At 43.6% G+C, this 27,248-nt stretch overlaps 1 protein-coding gene across 2 annotated transcripts in view; it reads left to right on the top strand.

The window, feature by feature from the left end:
• ALS2 (alsin Rho guanine nucleotide exchange factor ALS2) overlaps positions 1-27,248 on the top strand; it is a 2,167,716-nt gene that overhangs the window by 2,087,500 nt on the left and 52,968 nt on the right. For both annotated transcript variants that reach the window (XM_044075110.1, XM_044075111.1), the window contains one exon: positions 20,084-20,180. In XM_044075110.1, the coding sequence (XP_043931045.1) occupies positions 20,084-20,180 (97 nt within the window). The remainder of the gene's footprint in view (positions 1-20,083; positions 20,181-27,248) is intronic.

The raw sequence follows: 27,248 nt of genomic DNA on the forward strand, positions 1-27,248 counted from the left end.
AGATGCATAAATAATTTATTAGCTTAGAATTTCTTTGACATTAAACAAGTGTAACTTGCCTAATAATTTTGAACAATAAGAAGTATATTCACCAAGAAGTAGAGCAAAAAGAAAAGTACTTGTGATGATGCTATTTACCCCCCTCCCCCAGTCTGTCCCCTAATAAAACAAATATTTACAGATTTTCAAAATTATATCTGCTGTCATTGCATAAGTGCTGGAAACTAGTGGCAAATCCACTACTGGTCTTATCCACAATCATATGATGTGTGCTTTTATGATGTCACCCAGCAAAACATACTTAGGACTCTGTCCAGATGGTATTGCTGAAGAGGAAACAGACCATCTCAGATACAAATATTATATGTATACTAACTCATCCCCAGCCATTAACAAATTAAATCTGGAATGGGGCTATGCTGTGATTTGTACTGGGTATATATTGTTTTTTTCCTTTGTGTTTTGCATTTGAGTGGCACACTGGAGATCAGGAGAGTTACACAGAAGTGCGGTGCATTCTCTGTAAAGGAAGGAGCTTGAGAAAATTTTATTTACCGATCCAAGAACTGCAGTCTAAATCATGATCTTGTTAGGGAATGGCCATTACCATGCAGATTTGTCTTTATGATGAATACATACCTTTTGTTTGTTTGAGGAATTTCTTTTCATCAGTGCAGATGCACTACCACCCAGGAATGTTTGATCTTTTTTTCTTTCTTTTGAATTTGCATAGATTTTTCCCTATATTGGCAAAACAAAAGTTTCTTCCCTTCCTTGGTTTGTCTCTCGCATCTTACAGGAAAGAGCTGAGGGAGGGGGGATGAACTGTCCTCCCTAACTTGGACATTTCCTTGATGAGAGGGATGGAGCCTTCAAAGAAAAATTGGAAGACCTTTTAAAGATTACTGAGAAGTTTATTTCTGAAGGCTTCCTGTAAAAAAAGGAAGTTATTTGAATTAGTACTTTTCTGAATTAGAAACCATTAAAGATGTTAAGAGTTAAGGTAAATGCAGCATAAGTAACCTTTTTGTGCAGTTAGACTATGCTGTTAATACTTAACATGCATACACAGATACGAAGATTGCAATAGATTAACACTTGCAGTCTGTTAAGTGTGGCATTGTATAACAACTTGTGTCTGAGCTTGTCACTGAGTAGCTGCTTCTCCTTTGGCCTGGTCCCAACCATTCTGTGCTATCTCCCACCCACTATTGACATATTCCATAAGTTTGTCTCAGGATTTGTGTTTCAAGGACCCCTCTTCCTCTTGAAACTAGTGATTTCCTTAATCGATTAGTAGATTTTCCTGTCCAGCTACCACCATATCCCATGTTCGAGTTTGTCCATTTTTTGTTTTATTTCATTTTCTTTCTGAAAGTGAAGTATATTCAAATCATACTCTTCCTTTTTATCATCTAGTGCATGTATGTCTAACATAAGTCTTATATTTTTTTTATTCTACCATCTACATTTCTTCCAGCATTTTATAATTTTTGCTTTCTTTCTACCAACTTAGTGTCCCTGCTTTGCATGGCTACCAAATGTGTCTGTGTGTATCCTAACCTCTTGGTTTATAGTTAAGTACTAGGCTAGCTGCCCTTGCAGGCCATTTTAAGCCTAGCCGGTCTCCTTCAAAGGTGAGAATGAAACCCTGTGCTTTTTGTCTGTGAGGTAAGCACCTTAACCTTTATGGCAACCATGTTGGATTCCAAACCATGCTCCTGACCATACTTCTTATCCTGTCAGCCCAAGAAATCTGGACAAACCTGACATAATGGGGATACAAAGGTGCAAAAATAGGGACATATTTTAAATATTCCTCTAAAATGAAGTCTGAAACTCAAATGCATGACATTATTTGCTAATTTCATTCCTCCAGTCATCCCAGAGATTTGCCAGAAAACCAAAAATTTTGTGAGGAACAGACCAAAAGTTTGAGGCAAAACTCTGGACATTCTGTGAAAATCTGGACAGTTGAAAGGTGTGCTCCTGACACACTTATCCTGGCTAAATGTTACTACAACTCTGTCTGTGTCCTCTGTCTGTTGTGCCCTGTTAGTTTTCTTGCACAATCTAGGCTTCTATACTTTCATCGGAAGACCAAATAGCTTAGCCACACTTAGCAGGTTGCTTCATAAGATTTTTTATCTAGTAGTAATGCCCTTCACATTCTGTTGCACCTCTCTATTAACCTTATGAACATTCATAACATTACTATTCCTATGGTAAAACTGAAGTGCATCTCTGTGGAATATAATGATTTTTGAAGAGCTATCTCTTCTGTTTTTTTTTTTTAATCATTTTATATGCAACAGTTATCATTTGCTGCCTTGCATTGTATGACACCTTGTAAGATTTAAGTGTGAAGATTTTCATCCTGGGCTTCCTACTACACAGTAACTTTATTTAAGAAAAAAGTATGCTTACCCATTCTAAATAATGTTATTACATAAATGCACTTTAGTGGTCCTCTGCAGCTTGTTTGTTCTGGGGAGTCTCCAAGCTATGTATTCCATGTGCCTTCAGCATGCATGTCCCAGCACTTGCACAGTATATCACACTTTATGCTGCTGTCTTTTGTTTACAAATTAGTTCCTAGCATCCTGACCCATAATTTTTTAATGTATGGTTCCATGTAGTCAACATCCATCATTCTTACTGTTTTTGGCACAGTAAGTTTCTTTCTGTTTTTGAATGTCTTCTGTTCAAGAGTAGTAGTTGTCCAAAATATAATAAAATTAAATAAAACATACATACAGGCAGCAGCAGCTTTTATATAGAAAACTTTTTAACACAGAAAGATGGGCCCAGTAGTGTTTGGCAGCTTGTAGTTGTGCTGAAAAAGTGGTGTCATGGCTACCTGCTACATGGAATTTGTCTCAGTAATGCTGAATATACAGGTGGCATGCTGATTAGTATTAATCGGTGTGCACATTATTAAATAATTATAAGTGACGTCCTTCCATAACATTGTTGCAGTATTCTTCACCTAAAAGATCTCCTGTCAAGGATAGCCCAATATCTAGCCAGTGTACCAAAGCCTTATAGGCACCATACATCACACGTATGCTCTCAACACACAACGTAGGGCATAAAGGTGACATACGGATGCAGATACTCAAAACTTCTTTGCCACCAGTCCGAATGCCCTTCTGATCTGCTTGTTTACCAAACTGTGTATCTGAAGTAGTTTACTTCATTTGGTCTTCAACCTGTGGGTTATGGATCCGTATCAGATCCGAGCCGGCTTCTACTAGCATCAGCTCTGAGCTCCAAACTCCTCCCCTTACCCATAATACACTTCCACTGCCTTCCATCCCCAGATCTCGTTTGCCGCAAATTGCTTTAGCATTGTGTCTCTTGAGCTCCAACTAATCAAGTGGGTAAATCATTCATGAGTAGCCTTTTTCTTAGAATTTTTGTCAGTTAGTGTTAGTATAGTTCCCCTTTCTCCTCCCCTCACTTGGTGCATCGAGTTTTAGTGTTTTAGGATAGTTAGAGTAGTTTGTGCTGTTAAGTAGATTGTAGCTTACCCGCCCCCTCAGTGTTTCCTCTGTATACGAGTGTGGTGAGTGAGTGAGTGAGTGAGTGAGTGAGTGTGTGTGTGTGTCAGTGTCAGTGTCAGTTAAAAAGTGACTGCCTATTTTTTTTTTTCTTAAGGTATCTTTCTACTGTATTAGTATGACTGAAAAGCTTGTTTTCAAGTGGTGCACAGAGTGTGGCCATAAATTATACCCTGCGGATGGCCACACTCTGTGTGTTTGCTTGGGCATGGCCCATCTGAGTGTGGACTGCAGCATTTGTACGGGCTTCAACCCCTGCGCCATAAAAGATAGAAAGGCTAAGTTGGCCCTCAAAGGCCTTCTTCCCCCTTCAGACTGTTTCCTCGTCTCTGACTTTGGTCACAGTGGCTGCTGTATCCACCTCTCCTTCCTCTGGCTTCTCCTCCATCCCAGGCTGGGACTCAACCTCCTGTACCAAAGCCTGTGGTAGTGGATCAGAAAAGAGGTAGAGCTAGGGAAAGAGAGTCGAAGGCGAGGGAAAAGAGAAAGAGCTCTCTGGTCCTCGCTTCTCCTTCTGAGATGCCACAGATCCATGACTTCCCTCAGCTCCGATCTCCGAGGTTCTCCTCAGAGCTGGAGGAGACATGTCTAGCTTCTCGGGCCTCAGTGCCCCAACCCACCAGGTCAGAGTCCATGACATGGTTGCGGTCCACCCTGTCCTTGTCTGACATGGATCTGGATAAAATGTTGATTTATCTGTACACAAATCCAGATGGGGGTCTTGCCAGCCCCCCTCCCTCAGGAGGGGGGAGCTCACTTCCCTTTTTCCAATCTATATCACCTTGTCCGATCCAACCTTCGGGTTCGGAGTATTCGGATCCGAGGTTGGCTTTGGTCAGGGAGTTGGCGCTGAGGGTACCTGCTTCCTCGATGCCGACAGCTGCCTGGAGCATTTCGGATCTGACCAGCTTGGATCCGAGCCACTCTCAGCACTGGAGCTTGGGTGTCAGATCCGAGGGAGTGGAACCTTTTTCTTCAGCTCTAACTTTGTCAGGCCAGGTTTCCTTCCTCGAAGTTCTGGCTACCTCGGACCCGGCTCCGATTTTCTCGTTGGACCTGGGGAGACTGGCCTCTTTATTGGTTTCTCAGAGGTTCGCTCTCCTTCGGCATTCGATGTGGTAGAAAGGGTTCTCTTTGCCGGATTGAGACCCCTGACCACCCCCTTAGACTCCTCCCACACCCCCTCAGCTCTGTCTATGGTCCCCATCATTTTACCAGTGAGGCAGCCCTTGCTCAAAGAGCCCCATATATTTCCCCTGAGGAACAAGTGGCTTGCGAGCTCCCCCCAGAGAGCCCCACTGGAGAGGTACCTCGCAAGCATGCAAGAGGAGGTACTTGGACCCCCCGAGTTTCTCACGGAGGACACGGACTTAGATGATGGAGAGTGTTCCCCTAGGTCACCTCCCGAGGATGGCTCAGACATCATGGAAATCCTGCACCAACAGGGAGGTTGGTCTGCCCCCAAACCTTCTTCTGATGAGTCTGTGTTCCTGGAGGCTTTCGGCACGGGCCCATCTACTTCCTGGGTGTCCTCTCCCACGGATCCTTTGGTGGATCTGGTCACCTCTCAGGCATGGAAGGAACCGGACACCATGGAACCTATCCCAAAAAGACCTGATAAGATCCTAAGCCCCCCCCCCATGATAGACCAGCTTGGAACAAGGGCTCCCCTGTAGATGCCATGGTGGTAGTAGCAGCCACTAAGAAGAAACTTGCCCAGGAGAGTTCCTAGTCCATCCTCCTGACCGAGAGTCGCGGATGATGGACCACCTAGGGAAGCGGGTTTACGCTTCAGCTACCTTTTCAATTAAGGAGCTGAACTACTTGGCCCATGTCACCAGACTCCAATGTGACCTGGTAAAGGAGTTGGAGGAGTCTCCCCACAAGTCAGTGTCACAGGAGTACAAGGCTTTGTTCTCCGGGAGGATGGCCACTTTAAAAGCAGTATCTAACACGTCTGTGTGTCTCCTTTCACATGGAAGGAGCGGCTAGGGCAGCTGGGTCCGGCGTGTCCATGAGGCGCAACTCTTGGCTCAGGTTATGTCAATTTTCTGAACCCTTCAAGGCGTCTTTTGCCAATGCTCCTTATGACAGCTCTACACTCTTTGGTAAGACCATCAAGGAGACATTAGAGTGAGAAGGACAGGAAGACACTGCCTGCTGTCGGGATCCGCTTCTCTAACCCTCAAAGGTCCTTTTCCCGGAACCAGAGAGAGCAAAAGATGATGTGGTTCCGGAAGTCACAGTATTCCTAGGACACTCAGGGCTCTTCTTCCCCCAGAGGCAGAGGGGGACAGAATGGATGCCTTCCCAGAGACAGAGGGGGTCTGAGGAACTTTGGGTCTCGAGAACCTTTCTTGGACAGACCCAGCCAGCAACCCTAAGGGGTTGCCCGACTGCTCTACTCTGGAGGCAGTCTGGGGACAATTGTCCTTGCACCTAGTGGTGTGGGAGTCCATAACAATGGACCACTGTGTGCTTCAAATCATATCCAGAGGATACTCTATCCCCTTCGTGGGTTCCCCCAAATCTCCCAGACACCTCCCGGACGTACCATCCATGCAAAGGGAGGCAGCAGCACAGGAAATTTCCAAGCTGCTAGAAAAACGAGCCATCAAAACCGTCCTTTCAGATCAGTCCAGATCGGGCTTCTACTCCAGGTTCTTTTTGGTTCCAAAGAAAACGGGGGTCTTAAGGCCCATTCTGGACCTCTCTACCCTGAACCTGTTAGTTGCCAAAGAGAAGTTCCGGATGGTCACATTACAGCCCATCATGCCGTACCTGCAAGAGAGCGAACTGGATGTGATTGTTAGACCTCCAGGATGCTTACTATCACACAAAAATGCACAGAATCTCCAGGAGGTTCCTCCGCTTCTGGCTAGGAGTCCATCATTACCAATTTTGAGCCCTACCCTTTAGTCTCACCACAGCCCCCATGGTGTTTACCAAAGTGTTGGCAGTGGTAGCGGCTCACCTGAGGCTTCATGGGATTCAGGTCTGTCCGTACCTGGACGATTGGTTCCTCTCCGCTCCCACCATGCATCTACTCTCCCAAACCAGGGATTATTTCCTGAATCTTGCCCTGCATTTGGGGATCACAATCAACTCATCCAAATCTCTCCTATATCCTGTACAGGTGTTAGACTATATTGGTGCCAGGATAGATACTTTCAATGCAAAATCTTCCTGACCACAGAGAGAGTTCAAAACCTGAGGATGTATGTCTCCCTGATCTGCAACTCTCATCTCCCAATGGTGAAATCGGTGTTGAGAGCCTTAGGCTCGATGGCGGCGACCATAACTATTCTCCTGTGTGCCTGGTTACACATGAGAATTCTACAGTGGACTCTAGCTGTACAATGGTCCCTGTTGGAACTGCCATTGACATATCCAGTCCAACTCGCTCAAGTCTGTCGGTCGTCCCTTATATGGTGGGTGTGCTTTCCGGACATTTTGGAGGGACGACCTTTTGTTCCAATGCCGGCCGAAGCCATAGTGACCACGGATGCCTCCTAACTCGGGTGGGGCGAGGGTATTTGTTCGGGCAGGACAGTCCAAGGCCTGTGGTCCCCCATAGAGACCAGCTTGCAAATAAATGTCCTAGAGATGATGGTGGTCCTTTTAGCATTGCAGGCCCTTCATGCCTTTCTTCCTCTGAGAACCATTTCTGTTCAGTCAGGCAACATGTCAGTTGTCTGGTATATCAACAAACAGGGAGGAACCAGATCTTACCCCCTTTGTCGCAAGGCCATGAGAGTGTGGGAATGGGTGATCTCCACCAGTTGCTTTCTCATCATAAAGCACATTCTGGGACGGTCCAACATTCTAGCGGACAAGCTAAGTTGGACCATTCTGATGCCTTACGAGTGATCTCTGAAGCTGTCAATAGTGGAGCAGATCTTCAGTGAGTGGGGTCAACCTTGCTGCGATCTCTTCGCATCTCCTTCCAACGTGAAGTGCAGCAAGTTTTTCACTCTGAACCCTCTGCCGGGGGAGCCCCCCCCCCTCCAGAGATCCTGTAGTTCATGCTTGGCTTCCCGGTCTTCTGTATGCTTACCCATCAGTACTACTTATTCTGAGGTTTCTACAGAAAGCTCAACTGGGGAGCAAAGTGATCCTCATTGCCCCGTTCTGGCCTCGCCAGGTATGGTTTCCCTTCCTTTTGGTCTCACCTTCTGGCTCCGCCGTGGATCCTAGATCCCATTCAGGATTTAATTTCACACCCTTCGGGGGTGCCTCATCTGAATCTGGACAGCCTGAAGCTCACAGCTTGGCTGCTCCAGTTCTCTTGATTGCTAGGACTCCTGGACTATCCTCCTCAGATCTATTTTGGTGGCTGCTCATAAGTCTTCAACCAGGAAGGTTTATCGCAGCAAGTGGAAACTTTTTTCCTTTTGGGCCTCTCAAAGGAGATTAGATCCTTTCATGGCTCCTATTTCCATCATTCTTGATTTTCTAGCTGATATTTTTCAACACAGAGCTAGTTCTTCTACTGTCAAGGTTCAGTTGGCTGTCATCTCTCATTTTCATATGGGTGAAAATTCTGCCTCTTTAGCCTCTTCAGACTGTGTAAAGCCTTTATCAAAGGCACCTTTTTGTTACACCCCCCCCCCTCCCCGGTCAAAGATCCTGTTCCCCCATGGGACCTTTGGTCGCTGTGCCGTTCGAGCCTGCCGCAACTGCAGATGAAAAATTTTTATCTTGGAAAACAGCTTTTCTGGTGGCTATTACCTCTGCAAAAAGGGTTTGAGTTACAGGCCTTGTCCATCAAATCCCTTACTTGATTTTTCACAAAGATAGGGTTTCCTTTCGAACCAATCTATCCTTTCTTCCTAAGATGGCATCGCCAGTCATTATCAGTCAGACCATCAGTTTGCCTGTGTTTTTTCCTAATTGTAGTAACAAGATGGAATACAAACTCCACATGTTGGATGTCCATAGACAGTTACAATTCTATTTACACAGGACAAAAAATTTCCATAAATCTGATCAATTGTTTGTATCCTTCTATAAACCCTTTTTGGGGAAACCTATCTCTAAGGTCACTATAGCTAGATGGATTTCTACATGCATCCTACAGGTCTATAAGGATAGAGGCCTATCTCCTCCAGGTCAGGTGAAAGCTCATTCCACTAGGTCCATGGCTACGTCTACGGCCTTTTGGTCTAGAGTGTCTTTGGATGATATTTGTTCTGCAGCTACTTAGTCCTCATCTTGTACGTTTATTTCTCATTACAAGTTGGATTTGACTTCCATAAGGAGAGCATCCTTTGGTTACGTGGTGCTCCAGAATATTCTTTCATGAGGGCCTCCCAGGAGTTTGGTAGCTGGGGACTCTGTCCCACAGGTTGAAGACCAAATGAAGTAAACTACTTCAGATAAAGAAGTTATGTACTCACCATAACGTTCCATCTGAGTAGTTGTACTTCATTGTCTTCAACTGTCCCTTCCTCCTTTCCCCGTACCTTGGCATATGATCAGCCTACTGGCTGCAGTATAGGTCACAAGTAAATTTTTCAGGTTGGGTTATCAGTATAAGGTTCAGCAAACTTGATCTGGGGATGGAAGGCAGTGGAGGTGTATTATGGATAAGGAGAAGAGTTTGGAGGTCGGAGATAATGCTAGTAGAATTTGCCGGCTCAGATCCGTAACCCACAGGTTGAAGACAAATGAAGTACAACTACTCAGATGGAACGTTATGGTGAGTACATAACTTCTTTTTTCAGATAAGTGCTCTGTTGGGGTTTCTTCTCTTCCTTTTTATTCTTGTTTGGTATTGTGTTCATGTCATCCAGAAAGGGAAAATTTCAGTGTGGGAAGATGATTTGCCATGTAGACCATCATAACAGGTGTCTTTTTTTTCCTGGGTGCTTCCCACAGTTATACACAGTGTTCCGTCTGCCAGACATTTGTGCCTAAGACCTACTCCTCTCTGTCCATTTACCATGAGAAACAATGTCTTAAGCTGTTGGCTCAGGGTGCAATGGTAGAATCCTCCCATCCCGAGGCCAGCCATCTACCAAGGAGGAGTTCAAAAAGTCAGGCCTGAACCGGCTTCTACCCAGCCCCCCCACCCTGATGTCTCTGTAGAGGTTAGTGAAAGCCCTAAAGAACGTCCAGTGCTTGCTTTGGATTCCTCTGCCACCACCCTTCAAGTCTTTTCAAACGTTTGTACCTGACGTTGAGGGGGAACTTCATCTAGTAATGTTTGAGAGACTGAGGTGGATTCCTCAGATTTTAATAAGGGAGGAAATTCCTACCATCATTATAGAGTCACATAAGGGTTCTGACCCTCCAAGTGTTTTTTGAGTGGGGGTCCCACAGAAAAAGAAACAGGAACACAAAGCATATTTCTCTGTTGTTAAGGATCCTCAGAGTGAAGGCCAGGATTTCATTCTGGGTTTAATGCTTTGATGGTCTTAAGGTCTCCTTAAGGGGTTTCTGTCACTGTTCCCCGTGGTCTTCCACTCCTGTTAAGAGGCCTAGGGAATTGTACTTATCAGATAAAGATTTGGACTCTGGGGAAGAATACTTGTCCTATTCTTCCCAAATTCCTTCCCCTTGGACCACATTTCAGAGGCAGAGAATTCCTTAAGTCCAGACTCCCCTTTGGAAGAGTTGGCCTTTGGGGATACTGTTGCCTGTGTGATGGACTGTTTTACATGGGATTGTTCAAAAAAGATACTATGAGCCTCTACAGATGGATTCTCCCAAACCATCTACTGTTCCTCTTGTTTTGACTGCCCTTTTGGATACCTTTTCCTCGGCTTCTGTAGCCCCTGACTCTCAGCCTCCTGCATCAAAAAAGCCTGATAGATTCTACATAGCCTAGACAAACTTATGAACCTATGGCCCTAGGGCCTATACATGCCTAGCCAAACAGTTCCCCGGATATTTCTACTTCTCTGGACCCCTGTCTAGCAGGGTGACTGACATGATCCCCGGGGTGAATTTCCTATCTCCCATCCAATCATCAAGGTTCCTTTTGAAGAGGGCCAAGGAGGCGCTTTGCTTGATATGTATGGGCAGTGTATTTCAGAGTATGGTGAGTCTCTGGGTCAGGAACCTATCCCTCCAGCATGTTTTGTTCATTGTGATGACAAGGTTTAGATCCCTGGAGCATGTGGCTCTGAGGGATTGGGATTTCTTTAAGTGGAGCATGTCCAACAGCTCAGGGATTGACATGGCCTTGTATGTTAGGCAGAGATCGCCTCTGAGTAAAAGATATGCCACAGAGTATAGCTGGAGTTTTTTTAGACGGTCATCATAGGGCATCTGCTTTAGGCCTGTGATTGTTTTAGTGAGGTATTTCTGCGGCCTTTCCAGCTGTTGCAGATGTCTTGTGAGGTATATACCAAACAGGGCATTGTACTCTATAATGGGTCTAATGAGGGATGAGTACAGTGGGACAATGACCTCCTTTTTTCTGGATGAAAAGCCCTTAGTGATGAGGTGTGCCACATAGAAAAATTTCCTAACTGTTGTGGGGATGTGGTTATCGAAGGTGAGACCACTGTCCACCTGTGTCCCTAAGTCTCTCGTCACACTTTCAGTGTTTAGTGTACTGCTACCTATGTGGTAATTCATGGGTACATGTTTTTTTCCCAAAGGGGACAACTATACATTTCTTGGCATTAAGCTTGAGCCCATGGCTCTGGCACCAAGCATCTGTTTTTGTAAGGCCCTTTTGTAGAATATCCACATAATTTGGGGATTCAATAATGGCTCCCAGTTTGCAGTCATCTGCGAACTTTGTTAGTCAGAGTCCCTTAGTGTTGGCCTGTACTTCAGAGAAGTAGATGCCAAACAAGAGCAGTCCCAGGACTGAACCCTGAGGTACTCCACTTGTCACTTGTTTGGAGCTGGATTTGGAGTCGGCTACTTTTACAGTCCGGGTTCTGTCAGTAAGCCATTTGGCAACCCATCGAGTGATGTAGGGATTTATGCCCAGCTTAGTAAGTTTATCTATGATTCCAGAGTGGGGGATGGTGTTGAAGGTGCTGAGGTCCAGGTAGGCTGTGTGGACCGCCTTACCCTCGTCCACAGCTCTGGAGACTGATTCAGAGAAGTCAGGCAGGTTCAGGAGACAGGATTGGCCCTTCACGAACCCAAACTAGGTGGGGTCCAGTGTGTGAAGGTTGCCAATGTCTTTGTTTATAAGTTCCATGATAATGCATTTCATGCCCTTGCAGATCAGGCTCGTCAGACTGATGGGACAGTAGTTCCCGGGATCCAAGGTGGATACCCCCTTGTGGAGTGGGATAACTGTAGCTGTGCGCCACTCAGTGGGCAAAAAGTCTGAGGTGAGGCTATGATTAAACATGACACTTAGGTGAGGTGCCAGTTCATTTTGTAGTTCATGTAGTACACAGCCTGGGATGTCGTCTGGTCCCATGGATGCTGTATTCTTAGCTTTGGAGAGTGTGGTTTCTACCTGTGTGGCCATGATTACCTGAATTTGGCAATCTTTTGGTATTGGGATGGGCCCTTTAGGGGGTGAAAGGGGGGTGAAGTTGGCACTAAATTGATCTACCAGTATATTGGCAATATTCTTGGGATCAGTATATTTAATGACATTCTGTTGCAGCTCAGAGCAGATCTGAGCATTGCCATTTAGATTCTTCGCATAACTATAGAATGCCTTGTGGTGGTCTTTGGATCTTTGGCAATTTTATTTTCATAACTAGCTTTGGAGGATTTTATGAGGGATCTCAGCTTCTTACTGAGGCTGGTAAAGGAGTTTTTTGCATCCAGGGATTTTCCTCTTTTCTGCAACAGTTTCTTCCTTCTGTTTTATATTTTTTTTATGGCAGGGGACCACCAGATTGGCTTCCTTTTTTTGGAGAAGAGCGTCTTAGTTTTATTTGGGATGGCATGATTCGTGCACGAGTGGAAGTGCTCGTACAGTGCCTTAGTGTAGGATTCAGCAGTCGAAATTTCAGCTCCCGTCTGCATGGGTGCCATGAAGTTTGTCACTTTTGACTTAAGTAGCATGAAGTTTGCTTTGGAGAACTTTTTTACAGAGGTTCCCTTACTGGGGGGTGGGGGTGGGATGTGGATGTCAAAGGTGATTTGCGTATGGTCAGACCTGACCAATGATGGGGTGACCAGTGGTGTGGTGCATCTATCTCCCATGTTGGTAATGACCAGGTCTAGGATATTGGATCCCCTGGTGGGACAATGGATTAGTTGGGAACCGTTGCGAAAAGGTATTGGTACCCAAGTAGTTTTCCCAGTTAATGGCAGGGTAGTTGAAATCACCCAGTATTAGGGTGTTTGGTTGTATCTTAATATTTTCCAGTATGTTTAGAAAGGTGTAGTAAGAATCTTAGGGCATGGTGGGGGATCTGTAGCAAGCTACAATTTGGATTGCGGTCTTACCTAGTGTTAGTTGCATCTGGAGAATTTCATATGCATTGTGTTGGGTAGCTAGCCTGGAGGTGTGAATATCCTTGGTGAATATGGACACTCCTCACCTTTAGTGTTTCACTCTTGGTTTGGTGGCCGAAAAGTGTGTAAGAGTTGTAGCTTGGTATTGCAAGGCTGCTCTCTGGAGTCTTGAACCAGGTCTCAGTTACTGCACAGATATTGACGTTCTCCATTTTTAGGAGTGCCTCGAGAGAGTGCATTTTGATGTTTAGACTTCTAGCATTGAGTATCATTACCTTCAGATTTTGCATGCTTCTGTTTGTTATGGTGGTGGTTTTGTCCTTTGAACCTTGCCTAAAAAGGCCACTATACGGATTGCAAAAGCTTTAGCCAGTAACCCGAATCCCAGGGGTGACAGGTGCAGACCATCTCTGGCAAAGTGTCGTGGTTTGTTGATCATGTCGTCCCAGTCAGACAGATACTGGATCCCCTTTGATTGACACCAGAAGCTTAGCCAATTCTTGAAGTCAATCATTTTTGTCTTTATACTGTGGTATCATTCTGGGCGAAGGCAGGATGCTACTAAGGGCTAGGGTCATACCTGCCTGGACCACATGATCTGAGAGCTCTTCCATGTCTCTCTTTATGTAGTCCAGGGAGGTACATCTCAAGTCATTTACTCCAACATGGATAATGACAGAGTCATATTTCTACTTGTTATGGGGTGACTTGAGTGCATGCGTTATGTGGCAGATCCTGGCACCCGAGAGGCAGCTGACTGTAATTTTCTCCTTGCTCAGCCTGATTGAGTGGGACATCAGTGTGCCTGACTATAGAGTCTCCTATGACTAAAGTGTTGGGTACATTGTCTTGCCTTAGGGGCTGCTGTTGGGTGGCACACTGGTGTCGTGAGCTATGTGTCACTTTGGTTGTGACTGGTGTTTGTTTGCTTTTCAGCTTCAGAGGTCCTTGTTGCTTGAGCAGGTTAATGTTAAGGGCCTCCGCATATGTGGGTTTAGTGTTGCTATGTGTGGGTGTTGATGGTTTGGGTTTTGAAGGGCTTTGTGTTGCTTGAGGTGTAGTGCAGGTGTTAACCTTCTCCTCTTGACTGTCTAGCACAATCTTGGCTGGAGAGAGCTTTGCTTCCAGTTTGGCTATGTAAGTGCATCTCTCACAGGTTGTAGTGTTGGGTGGTAGGAGGAGAAGGTTGTCTGTGTACATGAAGCAGTTGCTGCATTTCCCCAGTATGCCCAGATTCACCAGGTGGACAGGGGAAATCACTGGACGCTGACCCTTGGACATGCCTGTTTAAGTGCTTTTTTGTAAAGTACAAGAGCTGTTTTCCCTTACCTTTGCAAGGTACTTTGCAATTATAGGCCTAGTGCCTACAATTAATTTCTCCTTATTGACAAGGAGAGTTGAGTGTTTGTTATCATTTTAAGGCTTCCTAAGTGCTTTCCAGCAGGTTCTAAGCGCTAGTCACAGGGGTTCAGATTTTAGTGCTACTACTGAGAAACCAGCTAGTTCTAAGGGAAAATTTGAATGCAGACTTTCTGGCACCTAGAATAGTTTAACCGTAGCCCCACAGTGCTGCATGATTCGAAAAATGCAGAAACGCACACGTTGTTAAGCCAGAAAGTTGAAAGGGATAGAAATCAGCCCAAAGCTAATAAAATTACAATTTCAGAGCTGGAAACCACTCATCTATTGTTAGATAGGCAGAACAGTGCTCACCACTCCCACTGGTAAGCAGTAGGACTTCCCTCTACCACAGCAAGGTCTGGATAACTCTGAACACAGAAAATAAAGTCCTGAAACCAGCAAAGCCTAGGATCTGGACTATACAAGCTAGGAAAGGCAGGAAACGAGAAAACAAGATAGTATTTTTTTTTTGGTTAAAACAGGCTAAACAATGCAATAATACAGTAAATAAACACAGAAAAGGCTAACACACTTGAGTGTGTAGCCATAAACAGTAAATGCAATTAAAACTCTGCAAAATTAGCAATTTAAAACTTTTTGAATGAAGCAAGGCAAGTTGCAAGGTGTCTAAGGATTGCAGATTTCTTTTTAAGAGCCCTTCTGCCTTCAGTGGTGTCAGGTTCTTCTGACAAGTCCTCCAAGTTGTTGCCCTCTACCAAGCTACTTCTTTCTGATAAAGGCTTTGGATCACCTGACATTTTTGGGTTCTGTACATTATCCATCTAGGATATTTCATGGTTTGGAAGGTCCCATCTTCCCTTTATAGGCATTCTTCAACTCCTTGAGGAACAGCTTCCTCATTTTCCAGAGGTTCTACAATCTCATTTGGGTCAGGGCACCATTCAGCCCATCCCCCCACCGTGGTGAGGAAGGGGTTTTACTCCCAAATGTTTTTGGCTTCCCCAAAAGGAGGATACATGGAGACCAATTCTGGATCTTACCCTACTCATCACCGTTGTCAGGATAGCTTCATTTTAGATGTTATCCCTTCAGACGTTGTTCTCTCTAATACTTCCTGAGGTCTGTCTGGTTTATCTAGATCTGAAGGATACATACCTTCACACCATCATTCATTTTCACACCAGGAAGGTTTTGTTTCTCTTTCTCTTCCTTGTATTTCCAATTCTCTGCTTTGCCCTTTGGCATCTGTAGTGCCCAAGGATATTCACTAAATGCCTTGCTGTTGTCATTGCTTTTTGCAGGCTTTTCAGTGTACAGATTTTTCCTATCTAGATGATCTGCTTATACACTATCCTTCTCCCAGCAGTCAGCTACAGGATTTTCAGTTTACCACTTGCCTTTTACACAGTCTGGAGTTCACCGTAAACCTCCAGAAGTCAGTTCTGACATCTTCCCAGGATCATGTTTTCCTCAGATGCAGGCTTCAGATAGTTTTCATGCTTGGATCTCTACCTGCCCCAAGGCTGTCTCTGATAGCCTTTTTTCAATCTCTTTCTTTCTCTGTCCCCTGTCATGGCCAGGGAATTTCTCAGAGTATTGGGATTTATGTCTTCCACCATTCCCATGCTCCATTTTGCAAGGCTCCATATGAAGAAACTTCAGTGGTATCTCAAATCAGTGTGGCTTCAACATTGCCTCTTCCTGGAGTACCCTGCTCGAGCTTCAGTTTTGGACTTCCCAACTTTCTCTCAATCCAGGGCTTCCTTTTCAAACTTCAGTTCCTTCTCAGGAACTTTTCATAGGCACCTCAGACAATGGATGGGTTGCCTTTTGTGGCCTCCTAAAGGTCCAGGGTGTCTGGTCTCCTCATCAATGGTCAGACCATGTCAGCATAAAAGAGGTGAGGGCTGTGTTGCTGGCTCTGCAAGTTTTTCTTTCCCTCTTTTATTCTGGGCACTTCAAGATTTTTCACGAATAGTACCACAATGATGTGGAATATTAATGAGGAAGGGGGCAAAAGGTCTTGTCTTTTCAGATTAGCTCTTAAGGTATGAAATCTAGCTATCCAGTATCAAGTGACTGTCCAGGCGGTTTACATTCCTTCAGAGCACAGTCTGGTGGCAGACTGTCTGAACAGATCTAGAACACAAGCTCACAAATGGATGCTTCACAGTGATGTGTTGCTGCACATCACCCATCAGTAGGGTATTCCTCAGTTAGATGATCTTGCCTCCACTCTAAACTGGCAACTTCCTTTATTCTGTTGAGGTCCAAAGTCCTCTCGCTTGGGAACTGAATGCCCTGTCTTTTCCTTGGAAGGGGTGTTTCTGTACACCTTCTGTTCCCTTCGTCTCTTACTGTGAGTCTTCTGTATGATCAGGCAGGACTCTCTCAAAATCTTGCTAGTGACTCCCTTTTGGCCCAGATAGCACTGGTTCCCCTTTCTTTTCATTTGGCCAAGGGAAATCACCACAAGTTACCTCACCAGGTGGATCTTCTCACACAAGACAAAGGGGTCCATTATCCTTCATCACTTGTCCACTCTTCAACTGATGCTGTGGGTGATAGGGTTTTGATCCCTTTCAGGCACCTTTTTTCTGAGGATGTGCTTCAGGTTCTGCAGGAGGCCAGAAAACCCACTGACGGGAAATCGTAGATGTCCAAATGGAAGCAATTTTCTGTTTGGTGCCTCTGTCACCATCAGGATCCCCTATCTGTGGGGGTTCCTCTGATTCTCTCTTATTTGCATGATCTGTTCCACGCTGAGTTGTCATATATTTCATCAAAAGCTCACCTGTCAGCAATTTGTTTGTCTGCTCTTAAATTCTCCCCTGGCTTCTAGTTTTGAAGTCAAGCAGTTTCTTAAAAGTGTCCTTCATATCAGGCCTCCCAGCAAGCCTATTCCTCATTTTGAGCCTGCTTCTTTAGCTTCCCTACAACATTGCCCTTAGAAGACTGTTCTTCATTTGGCTTTCACTTCAGCCAAGAAATTCTGTGAACTTCAAGCTCTCATGGCCCATTCCTCCTTTCCTAGTTTTCCACAGAGACAGGGTGTTTCTTCGTAGTAATCCTTTTTCTCCCCAGGGTGGTCAAATGTGTTGTTCCTTGATTAATCTATTTAGCTTCCCTCCTTATTTTTCTTCTCCTCAGCCTGCCAGTGAGTCGGTTCATTATACCTTGGATATTTTGAAATATGTAAAACTAAATGCAAATAGAGCACACCACCGAAAGTACAAACTGGGAGGGGCACTGTATGACAATCCAAGATAAGTGCCAGTCAACTCAAGATGAAATTATTTAATTGAGAACTTTGAAGTACAAAACTTCTTCAGAATAACAAACCAACACACAAACTCAGTTTAAATACATGACATCATTAATCATGTGACACATGAAGGAAAGAACCAAAAGAAACAAAGTTAAAAGCTTGAATAAAAACATTAATAAAAACATAACATTAATATATTACATAGCTTAAAATAAGGGTACAGCTAATAAAACCTCATATTAGCCCTAAAGATTGTAACTTAAGTACACTATTAGTAGAAATGTTGTCATTTAAGCCAGGATAGACCCCTGCATTTGTTTTTATCTGACGAACTAGTCATGAACCTCCAGGAAAAGGTCCACAGTGTCAGCCCGTGGACTAGTTCATGAAGTTTCTATGCCAAAAAATAAAAAGTAATCCTCAGAAAATTCAGAGAAGTGTTTAGCCAGGGCATTATTAAGGTCTTTCTTACCAATGCTGTAAATATGTTCCCTAATCCTATCCGTAAAAGCCCGTTTGGTTTATCTAATATAGAAGCAGGCACATTTCTGACAAATAGCTAAATAAACAATACCCTTAGAAAAACTTGTGGCTGATATTAATGTTACCCAAAGTAACCCCTCCAGTGTTCAACAAATACCTGCAAGTATTACAGCGACCATATCTAAAAGTCCCCATTTATCTGAATTGTAATTTCGACCTCCATTGTTATGTTCAAACAGCTTCTAAAGACACATTCTGCTTTGCACTGTAAACAACCATCAGTGATGTTAGAATTTAGAAGATATTTCTTCTCCCACATCCTCATAACAATATTAACAAAAATAGGAGCGCAAGATGGACCTATGGCTACTACTCCTTTTTGTCTAAAAATCATACCATCGAAATAAGTAAAATTATTACTAAGAATTGTGTCCCTCAAGTTCACAATAACTTTGATTTCTCACCCACTCAATTTGCTATTTTCAGTAAGAAACTCAAACAATCACTCTAGCCCCTGTTGATGTGGTATTACTGAAAATAAGTCTTTGGCGTCTGTTGTCAGAAGTAAAACTCTTTCGTTATATCTTCAGAAATTCATGATAAAAAAATCCCAAGAATGTTTGACTAAGTATTCAAGCCCTTGAAAGATCCCTTTGAGTTTTAAATCAATAAACGTAGCCAAGGGAAGTTTTTTAGAGGCCTTAGCATCCACTATAGGTCTTAAAGGTGTCACATGATTAATGGTGTCATGCATTTAAACTGAGTTTGTATGTTGGTTTGTTGTTCTGAAAAACTTTCATACTTGAAATGAAAGTGCTCAATTAAATTATTTAATCTTGACTTAGCTGACACTTTTCTTGGACTGTCCTACAGTGTCCCTCCCAGTTTGTATGTTCGGTGGTGTGCTCTGTATAGCTTGGGTTTTCTTAGATACTTCGCAAATCTGAGCAACTTTTTCTTTCCTTTCATCCCAGGACTTTGGCGGTTTCTAAGCAAACCATATCCTCCTGGATTTCGAAAGCTATTTCTTTTTGTTATTCTTTTTATGAAAAATGTCATTCCTCATCAGTAAAGTCACATTCTGCCATGGCAGTTGCTTCTTCTAATGCTTTTTTCAAGGGTCTGGATACCATTTCTCTCCTTGAGGCTGCTACTTGGTCTTCTGTTCATGCTTTTACTGAACATTCCAAGTTGGATGTTTTTTCCAGGGCCAGGGCAGGCTTTACCAGGGCTATTCTGCATGTGTTTGTAGAGGGCTTTTCTGTGCCTTTCTCTTGAGCTCTTGTACTCTCCTTTAGGTAAAGAATACTGCAACAGTGATATGGAAGGACATTGTACAGTTGTGTAAAATCTTACCTTAACAGTAGATATTCTCTTCACTGTTGCAGCACTCTTCTCTTTCTGAATGCACGTTTCCCTTGACCCTCGGGGGTATCCTGTTCCATCTGTGGCTTTTCCAGTTCTTTGTGTGCACATCCATACATCACCTTTATATCCCAAGCGGGATGTACAATACCTATAACAACTAAAGACTGGTATACTGGCCAGAATTTTGTGCTATCCTTGGCAGGAGATTCCTTAGGTAAAGATTACTGCAATATTGAAGAGAAGGACATCTACTGTTATGGTAAGATTTACACTACTCTACTTTGTCGTTAAATTTCACTTTTTAACACTGTTTATTCCTTTTTGATGTAACTGTGCCAGTACAAATGTATACATAATTGTTCTCCAGTTCTGCGTTATGTTAACAGTTCTCACTCTCTTAGAGCTTTTCCTCACTGAGCCACCTTGGAAAAGGTGCCTTTCATTAAGCTCAGTTGGCATTGTTTGATTAACAAAGTATAAGTAAGTAAATATGTAACAGTTTTTGAGAACAAAAGTCATATTTCTCGAAGATCAGATATTCTGCAACTGCAGTATTTATTGAAATATTCCTCTTAAGTTTTTATTGTAGTCCATTTTTTCATGGTGTAGAACTTAGTGTTCTGTGACTTTTTGGTTTTCCTTACAACAGGATAAGGAATCTGGGTTCTGAAGTGCACCTTATTGAAGACTTGATGGACCCTTGTTTGCAGCATGGGGAGCAGGGTATCATGTTCACAACTCTAAAGGTATGTACAGTTGCCAGTTTTTGCTATCAGTGCAGTTCAGCATGGAGTCAGTAAGGAAAGAGTAGGCTGATTTGTGTAAGAGTCATTAAATTCCAAATTCTTATCATACTATATCATACTGTATATGTTTTTGTTTTTGAATGTGCATACATAGTCATGCATGTGTTCAATCTCTGGCAGTTTTGCACAGAGGGTTAAAAGAATGTGCTGTTGGGGGTCTACTTTGACCCATCGGAATTACGTTTCAACGAAACATAAACAGACAAACTCTTTTTCGCAAAAGTGCATTTTCACAAAATGCAAATAAACCGAAAAAAAACTCAAATCATGAACCATATTTATGCAGGAGCCATCCTGCACCCCCACTACTTTTATATTCTCACTCCGAGATCGGATTGCAGTGGGGAAAAGGGAATATTCCCTTATCCCCACTGTGCCGATCTAAGCAACAGCCCCTGTTGCTGTTTGCTTAGTTGCCTTTTCGCGAAAGTGCATTTTCGTGAAAAGGAGTTTGCCTGTTTACGTTTCATTGAAACGTAATTTCAATGGGTCGAGGTAGGCCCGCTGTTGGACCCTAGAACCTTCAGCAGCTCTTGCTTCAATTCCAACAGACTCCATTTTTCTATGTCGGGGCTGTGAGTAAATCACTTAACACACATTACTTCTTGATTCTGCTTGAAATGGTACTCTGGGTCCAGTGGACATGCCTAGTTGATCAATATTTTTTTTCTTGTTGTCAGAGAGTAAATAGTAACCATCCTAGTATGTGTGTAGTTCAGAGCCTATGGTTTCCTTGTTAATGTGTCAACTGTCCAGTAGCAGTACAGAAGTGAAGGTGGAAGAATTCACAAGACATCATCCTTGCCATCCACTAGTTTGTTTGACTTTGATCAGCCACATTACTATTTGTACCAGGTGGTTCCCACTTTTGCAGTTATTAAACCTGCAGCCCAGATATCCATCGGGGAGCCTTGCATACAGCAGTAGTCATGAAGTGCACTAGTTCACTGCTTATCCTTGTACAGAATAGTCATCATGGGGTATGTGCAGGAATGTGTACACCCTCAGGGGAAGGCAGTGCCTACTTTTGACAACTAATGGGAAGGGGTTAGGGGCAGAAAATAACAAAACCGTAATGGATGCTTAGACAATGGCCTTCAGTGGCTTGTGATCACCACATTGGAGGAAAGTCATCTTCATTGTGGGAATGGTGATGATAGACAGTGGGAGGTAAAATACTTAAAATACATAAACTGGGCAAGGTAGTCTTCTGCTCTTTAGTTTCCTATAATTCAGGTGGAATAGGCAGGAATACAGCTGTGCATAAGTTTGTTTGTGCTTATAATACATGTATAATTTCAGCAGTGTTTTGTTCAGAAGTAACAAAACACTTTTCTTTCTAATGTCTTCTAAACAAGTGCTGCTGGGGTGCAGCATTTTTGCCTTCAGGACTGCTGTTAATGTGTGGCAGTATGATAGTGCAAGGGTATCATTACTGCCCTTCAGTCTATAGTTTGAGTCCTATGGGTTATCATTACAGCCCTTCGGTCTACAGTTTGAGCCCTAATTGGGTGCTGGTATAAGAAATGGACAATGTTTGCAAGCACAACCCACCCCAGTGAGCTTCTAAAAAAAATCCACTGAAATGAAGTGTCTGATATCTGCAAAAGACAGACATTTAAGAACCTCCTAAATAAGGAATATATTAAATTCAGAAGTTATACGAGAATAATCTGACTTCCTCAGTAAAGATGGTATACAAAGATCTTCTGGAAATTGAGCATTCTACCTATTTGCCAGCAGTAAAACAAGGAGCTGCTCTTCTGTCATCTTTTCAGTGCATCCCAGGTGCATAGGTTCTTCCTATGTTTATGAACGAAGAGATCATCAAGAAACTCAGCCATATCACCCAGTATTGGTGGGAGATTAGTAGTTCTGCACATTAAGTAGATTTTTTTTCCATGCATTCCATAGGTGAAAATTTTGTGATCATGATCTGGTCATCTTGAATGGCTTTGAAGATTGCCAGGGAAGTACTTAGCTTAATACGTAAGAGGGAGCCTATTCTATAAACAGAGGATACACTGGGTTAGATCTCATGCCAGCTGTTGATGACAACATGGCAGTATATAATTAGATGTCTAGAGTGTGTGTTTACTTTGCTGTTGCTTCGGTTTAGGTGTAGAAGTTCAAAGGCTGTAGAATGATTTACTGTGTGGATAGCTAAACCAAGATCACTCTTCAAGAGACTATATGAGACTGAGTATGAATGGACAGGGCTTTTAGTTTGGCAGTGTTGCTAAGGGTACCATTGCCTGAGATCTTTTTGTTGAGGAAGCAGTGATGTCTTTCACGTTGGTTTAGGTGCCTAGTGAGGTACATGCTGAAGAAGGCATCATATTCAATAATGGCATTAGTAAGGTAGGAATAAAATGGGACCTTTGCTGTACCACAAATTATATTTTGTACAATTTTGTACAACATAGCTGTAAAAGGCAAGTTTGTTAATGTTAACTGGTTAATTGGTTTTAAGCGGAGTGTTTTATGTGTTGTTATGCCATTATAACACTAGATTTAATAAAGAAAACTGTGCTGTGTTTGTTGTTGTTGAGGCCACACCAAGCATTTGATGGCCAGCTCTTTGTGATGAAAGTGAGTATCAGAATGGGATTTGACAGCTGCCACTAGTTTACTGTCATCAGAAAAATTGCATAGTTATAGTATGATATTGGTTTACATGACAGAAATGTACATAAGGAGGAAGAGTGGTCACAGGACAGACTGCTGTGTAGCACCACTGTTGATGTTTTTCTGTGTAGAGAAAATCCTGTGACCTTAATGGTATGGGTTACAAGAGATAACACTCCAGGTAACTTTGCATGGGTTAATGTTGAGTTGTGAAAGTTTGCTGGTAGTCTCATCATAGAGATAAGATTGAAGACCTTAACAAGGTCCAGGAAGGTATATGCCTTTGGCCATGGTAACCTTTTTGAAGAACTCATCTATGTAAAGCATGTATTGTCTGCCTTTTATGAAGCAAAACTGTTGTGTATCCAAGAATATAGAGTCAGCTATATTTTCGTTTGTTAGTTCAGCTGTAATATGCTGCATAACCTTTCAAATAATAATAGTTGGAACTAACAGGCATGTTATCCTCAGGGTCATTAGAGGGGCCAGTTTTCCACTTTTATCTAAGGAGACCACAACAGCATATTCTAGTGCCGTGGTGGTGCAGCAGTTAGCATTGTCGCCTCACAGCAAGAGGTTCTCCCGTTCGATTCTCGGTTGGAGTGCCTTCTGTGTGGAGTCTGCATGTCCTCCCCGCGGATTAGTGACGTTAAAGACATGCAGGTAGGTGCGTGCATGAATGGGTGTGCCTTCTTTGAAGGCTGGGCATCAGGCTGGCAACTCGGCACCATAAAAATCCACTGCCAATCATTAGCGGACCGGAGTTCTGCTGTGGCGACCCCTAACCGAGAAAAGCCGAAAGACATTACTTTTACCACAACAGCATATTCTCCATTCTGTGCCAGGGACACTTCCTGATGCCTTCTCTTCTGTAATGTTTTGCAAAGGTGTAGCTAGGGTGGAGCAAAGGGCTATAGCTCAATTAGAGGTGTTAGGGGGTGCATTCAAAATATGCCACTCTGTCATTAGTCAGACAGGATGTTCTTCATCTCACATTGCTGCAGTCCTTACACTTGGGTAGTCCGCTGTCCTTGTCTCGGCGACCCGAATATATCATAGTGACGCCGCGCATCAAAGGAAAGTTGACACACTGACGCCAGGGTACAGGGTACAAATGCCATGACCCCATCCCTTATCCTCAGTCTTTTTGCGCATGGTCGATGCAGAAGCAGGCGTGCCGCTCTGCGCTCTGAATTTTTTGAAATTCGAGGTGAGAGTTTCGGGCCGGTTGGATGTACGAGTTATAGTTGGCGTTTTGAATATTTTGGTTTTTAGTGCGTCAGGTGGTTTTGGTTGTCAGAGAAAGTGAAAAATAATACAGATACAGATTAGAGAAACGAGTACTTTGTTTATCATACTTTTTGTGTGTATTCCTTGTTTTGAGGCCTGCTCCTTGTTTTTTGGAGTTAAGCTCTTGTGCTAGATGTGATTGTTAGATTTAGGAAAGCGCACTATAAAAGTGGTGTGGTGTTATTGTGCAATTTATACGCCCGGCCCGCAAGCCAAGGCCACGCCTCGGAGAAGCTTCCAAAGGCCAAAGGCTAAAGAGCGTAGGCAAAAGAACTTTAGAGGTGTCGGTGGAGCCGGTGTGGTTCCGGAGGGTTTTGGAGGCCCGGGAGTTTTCGAGTGGAGGCAGGGGGAGGTCTGTGCAGGAGGCAGGGGAGGGCCTTGGCAGGAGGCAGATGTACTGCCTCTCAGGTTGCTGGGGGTCCCTCCTCTCTCTTTCTGTTTGGGCCCCCTTCCTAGGTTTTCAGGGCTTCCTTAGGTTTCAGGCCAGACCAGTGAATCAGGTGTGTCACCCCCCTAGCTTCAAGTTACTAAATGGCAGAAGATTTGTATTCTTTCAGAAAATAAAGATACTTTGCCCTCCTGATAAGAGGCCTAGGTGATATTAGCTAGGAGAGAGTTTTGAGCTTCGGAGTTTGAGCAGGGAGTCGAGTTTGGGAGTCTTAGGCTAGTACTTTGATATTCTGATGTGTGATGATTGATTCTCTACTTTTCTTTCTCCTGAGGATTTTTCTCTGATTCACTCTTCATTCCTTGAGGGAGGATTTTAAGTTCCATGAGGGAGGATTTTGATTCCAGGAAAGGGACTTCTCTTTTTGTTTTTTTTTCAAAGTACCCCAGTGTTTCTCTGATTCCAGGGGAAAAGGCTTAGGGAGTTTTTTTTTTGCCCCAGCTGATGTTTTTTGGCTATACCTTCCTACTACTTCTTTGCCTGAAGGTCCTGCAGCTTTTTGCAAGAAATTACTGGGTGCCCTCTACTCATTAGTAATCATAAGAGTCTTGGGGGCGGACCTGTTATAAAGAAGGTTCTCCTTTGGCAAAGGTGTTAAAGGCCCTTCCAGGCAAAAATCCGGTTCCTTCGATAAAAGTTTAAAGTTTTTTTATATAGAGCACAGAAGAGCTTTGAATCTCCAAATTAGATGGGGAAGGGGCAAAACCAAAAACTACACTCATGAAGAGTTACAGTACTATAGAGTTTTCATGTTGAAAGGTAAGGTAGATGCTGGTTGGAATTGGTATTGACATCTGAACAGGCAGGTGAGTAGTAATTGTTTTGCAAACGTAGGGGTATATATGATTTGCAGTTCGTGGCTGTGGCTGGTGAGGGTCGTTCTATAGTGCTGCGCTTCGATGGTCAATTCAGAATTGATGCCCTCAACAAGCTGATTGTTTGTATCTGCCTTGAGGTTCTGTTCTCCTGTTGAATGCTCCTGTTGAGGCTATGGAGAAATTTGAAAGATTTTTGCAGGAGTTCCTCCTGTTGGTTTTTTTCAAAGGTTCACCCGGTAGAAAGTCTCCTGGAAATTAAGCTACAAGTGGGGTAGGTCTAGATTCTATACCTCCCAGAGGTGGGGGCGTGGTTGGGGGAACAGGGGAGCTCTTTAGTAGGAGTCTCAGGAACTCAGGGGGTCAGTCAGGCCAGTCTCAGGGGGGCCAGTCGCTGGGTCCTTTCAGGCGACCAGAGCCTCTTTTCAGGCCAGAGCTGCCAGAGGAGGCACTTGGCAAAGGCTTTGGGAGGTTGGCACTTTTCAGGAAAGGAAAAGCTGTTTCATAATCACACGATTCATTGGCCACATTCCATACGGGTTTTTGTTTTTAAAGGCATGCCCATTGGCTGCTTATTTCAAAGGCTCCTCAGCAATCAATAGAGAATAAAGGCTTTCAAATCAATAACATCTATTACTTTCAAATAAATTCCAGAAGCAGCCAGTTCCTATCAGAGCCTTCGTTCCTGTTTTTTAGAAAGAAGGTTTTCTGAGACCAAACAAATTGGGATTTAAGAATTTTTTTATCTTCTCTGGCACTATATCTAATGTCAACAAAATTCAATGTGTTGGCGTTACAGCTTACAGGGTTACCTCTGCTGGAGGCACTCTATTGGATGGTAAGGAACTTGGATTTATTCACCCTCATACCTTGAGGTTTCATTCCTGCTTGCAAGGACTTGGCTATCTGCGTTTTTTGGACTCTGCTTTCTATTCTCTGCTTCTTGCTGTGCCCTGTTCCTTATGGCTCCAGCCAGATTTTTTCACGTTCTCAATGGCTATCTATTTCTAGTCCTATAGCTAAAGGCCCCTGAATCTATCCTTATCTGGGCGAAGCTTGATTCATTTTCATATGTGATAGGGGCGAGCTCATGCATTGGGTTATGGCTGAGATGTTGAAACTATCCTGGTAGTTTCTAGACAGGACATGTGCTTCTGGGTGTAAGGACCTCTCACAGCATACCAACAGGTGTGAGACTGTAAGACTGATTGGAGAATCTTCCTTTAGTTTCGAGTCCCCTCGTAATCCTTCTTTCCTACTTCAAGTCCAGTCTCATCAGGTCCTCAGGCATGGCAAGGTCTTCCAGTCCAAGGCTCTGGGCAGTCATTATCTTGAGCTTCGGTGGTTCAAAATGCCAAAAATCATATGCCAGTTACAATGCCAAGTTGTACATGTACAGTTCACATAATTCTTTGCATTCAAAAGGGAATTATGTCCTGGGTTCACCTTGGAATGTAAATGTGGCTGTAGAGTGACGTCAGGAAAAGGAGGGATTCAGACAACTCTCTGTGAAATGAAGGGGGACAGCATTGTGGGGATACCTCTATGCAAAATGTGGGAAGCTTGGAAGTGGCCAAAAAGGATACAACCATGGTGGTATCAGAGATCACAAGATTAACATCTACATATGAAGGAGAAGTCTGTTAGTCAGTTTGCGTGACAGAGCTTTCAAGGATTTACTTTTCCAGGGCAGGTGTTGATTCTAACAGACAACAAAGTCACATGGATATCCAACAAGCAAAAGCAATGCACACAATCTTAGCATGCTCTATGCAGGCAAGCAATTTTTGGAGCAAGGAGGCTTTGTTTTTTGCGGAGCAGGCTTTG

The sequence above is a fragment of the Protopterus annectens genome, chromosome 6.part0, assembly GCF_019279795.1.
Source record: "Protopterus annectens isolate FY-2018-M chromosome 6.part0, PAN1.0, whole genome shotgun sequence".
NCBI lineage: Eukaryota > Metazoa > Chordata > Ceratodontiformes > Protopteridae > Protopterus > Protopterus annectens.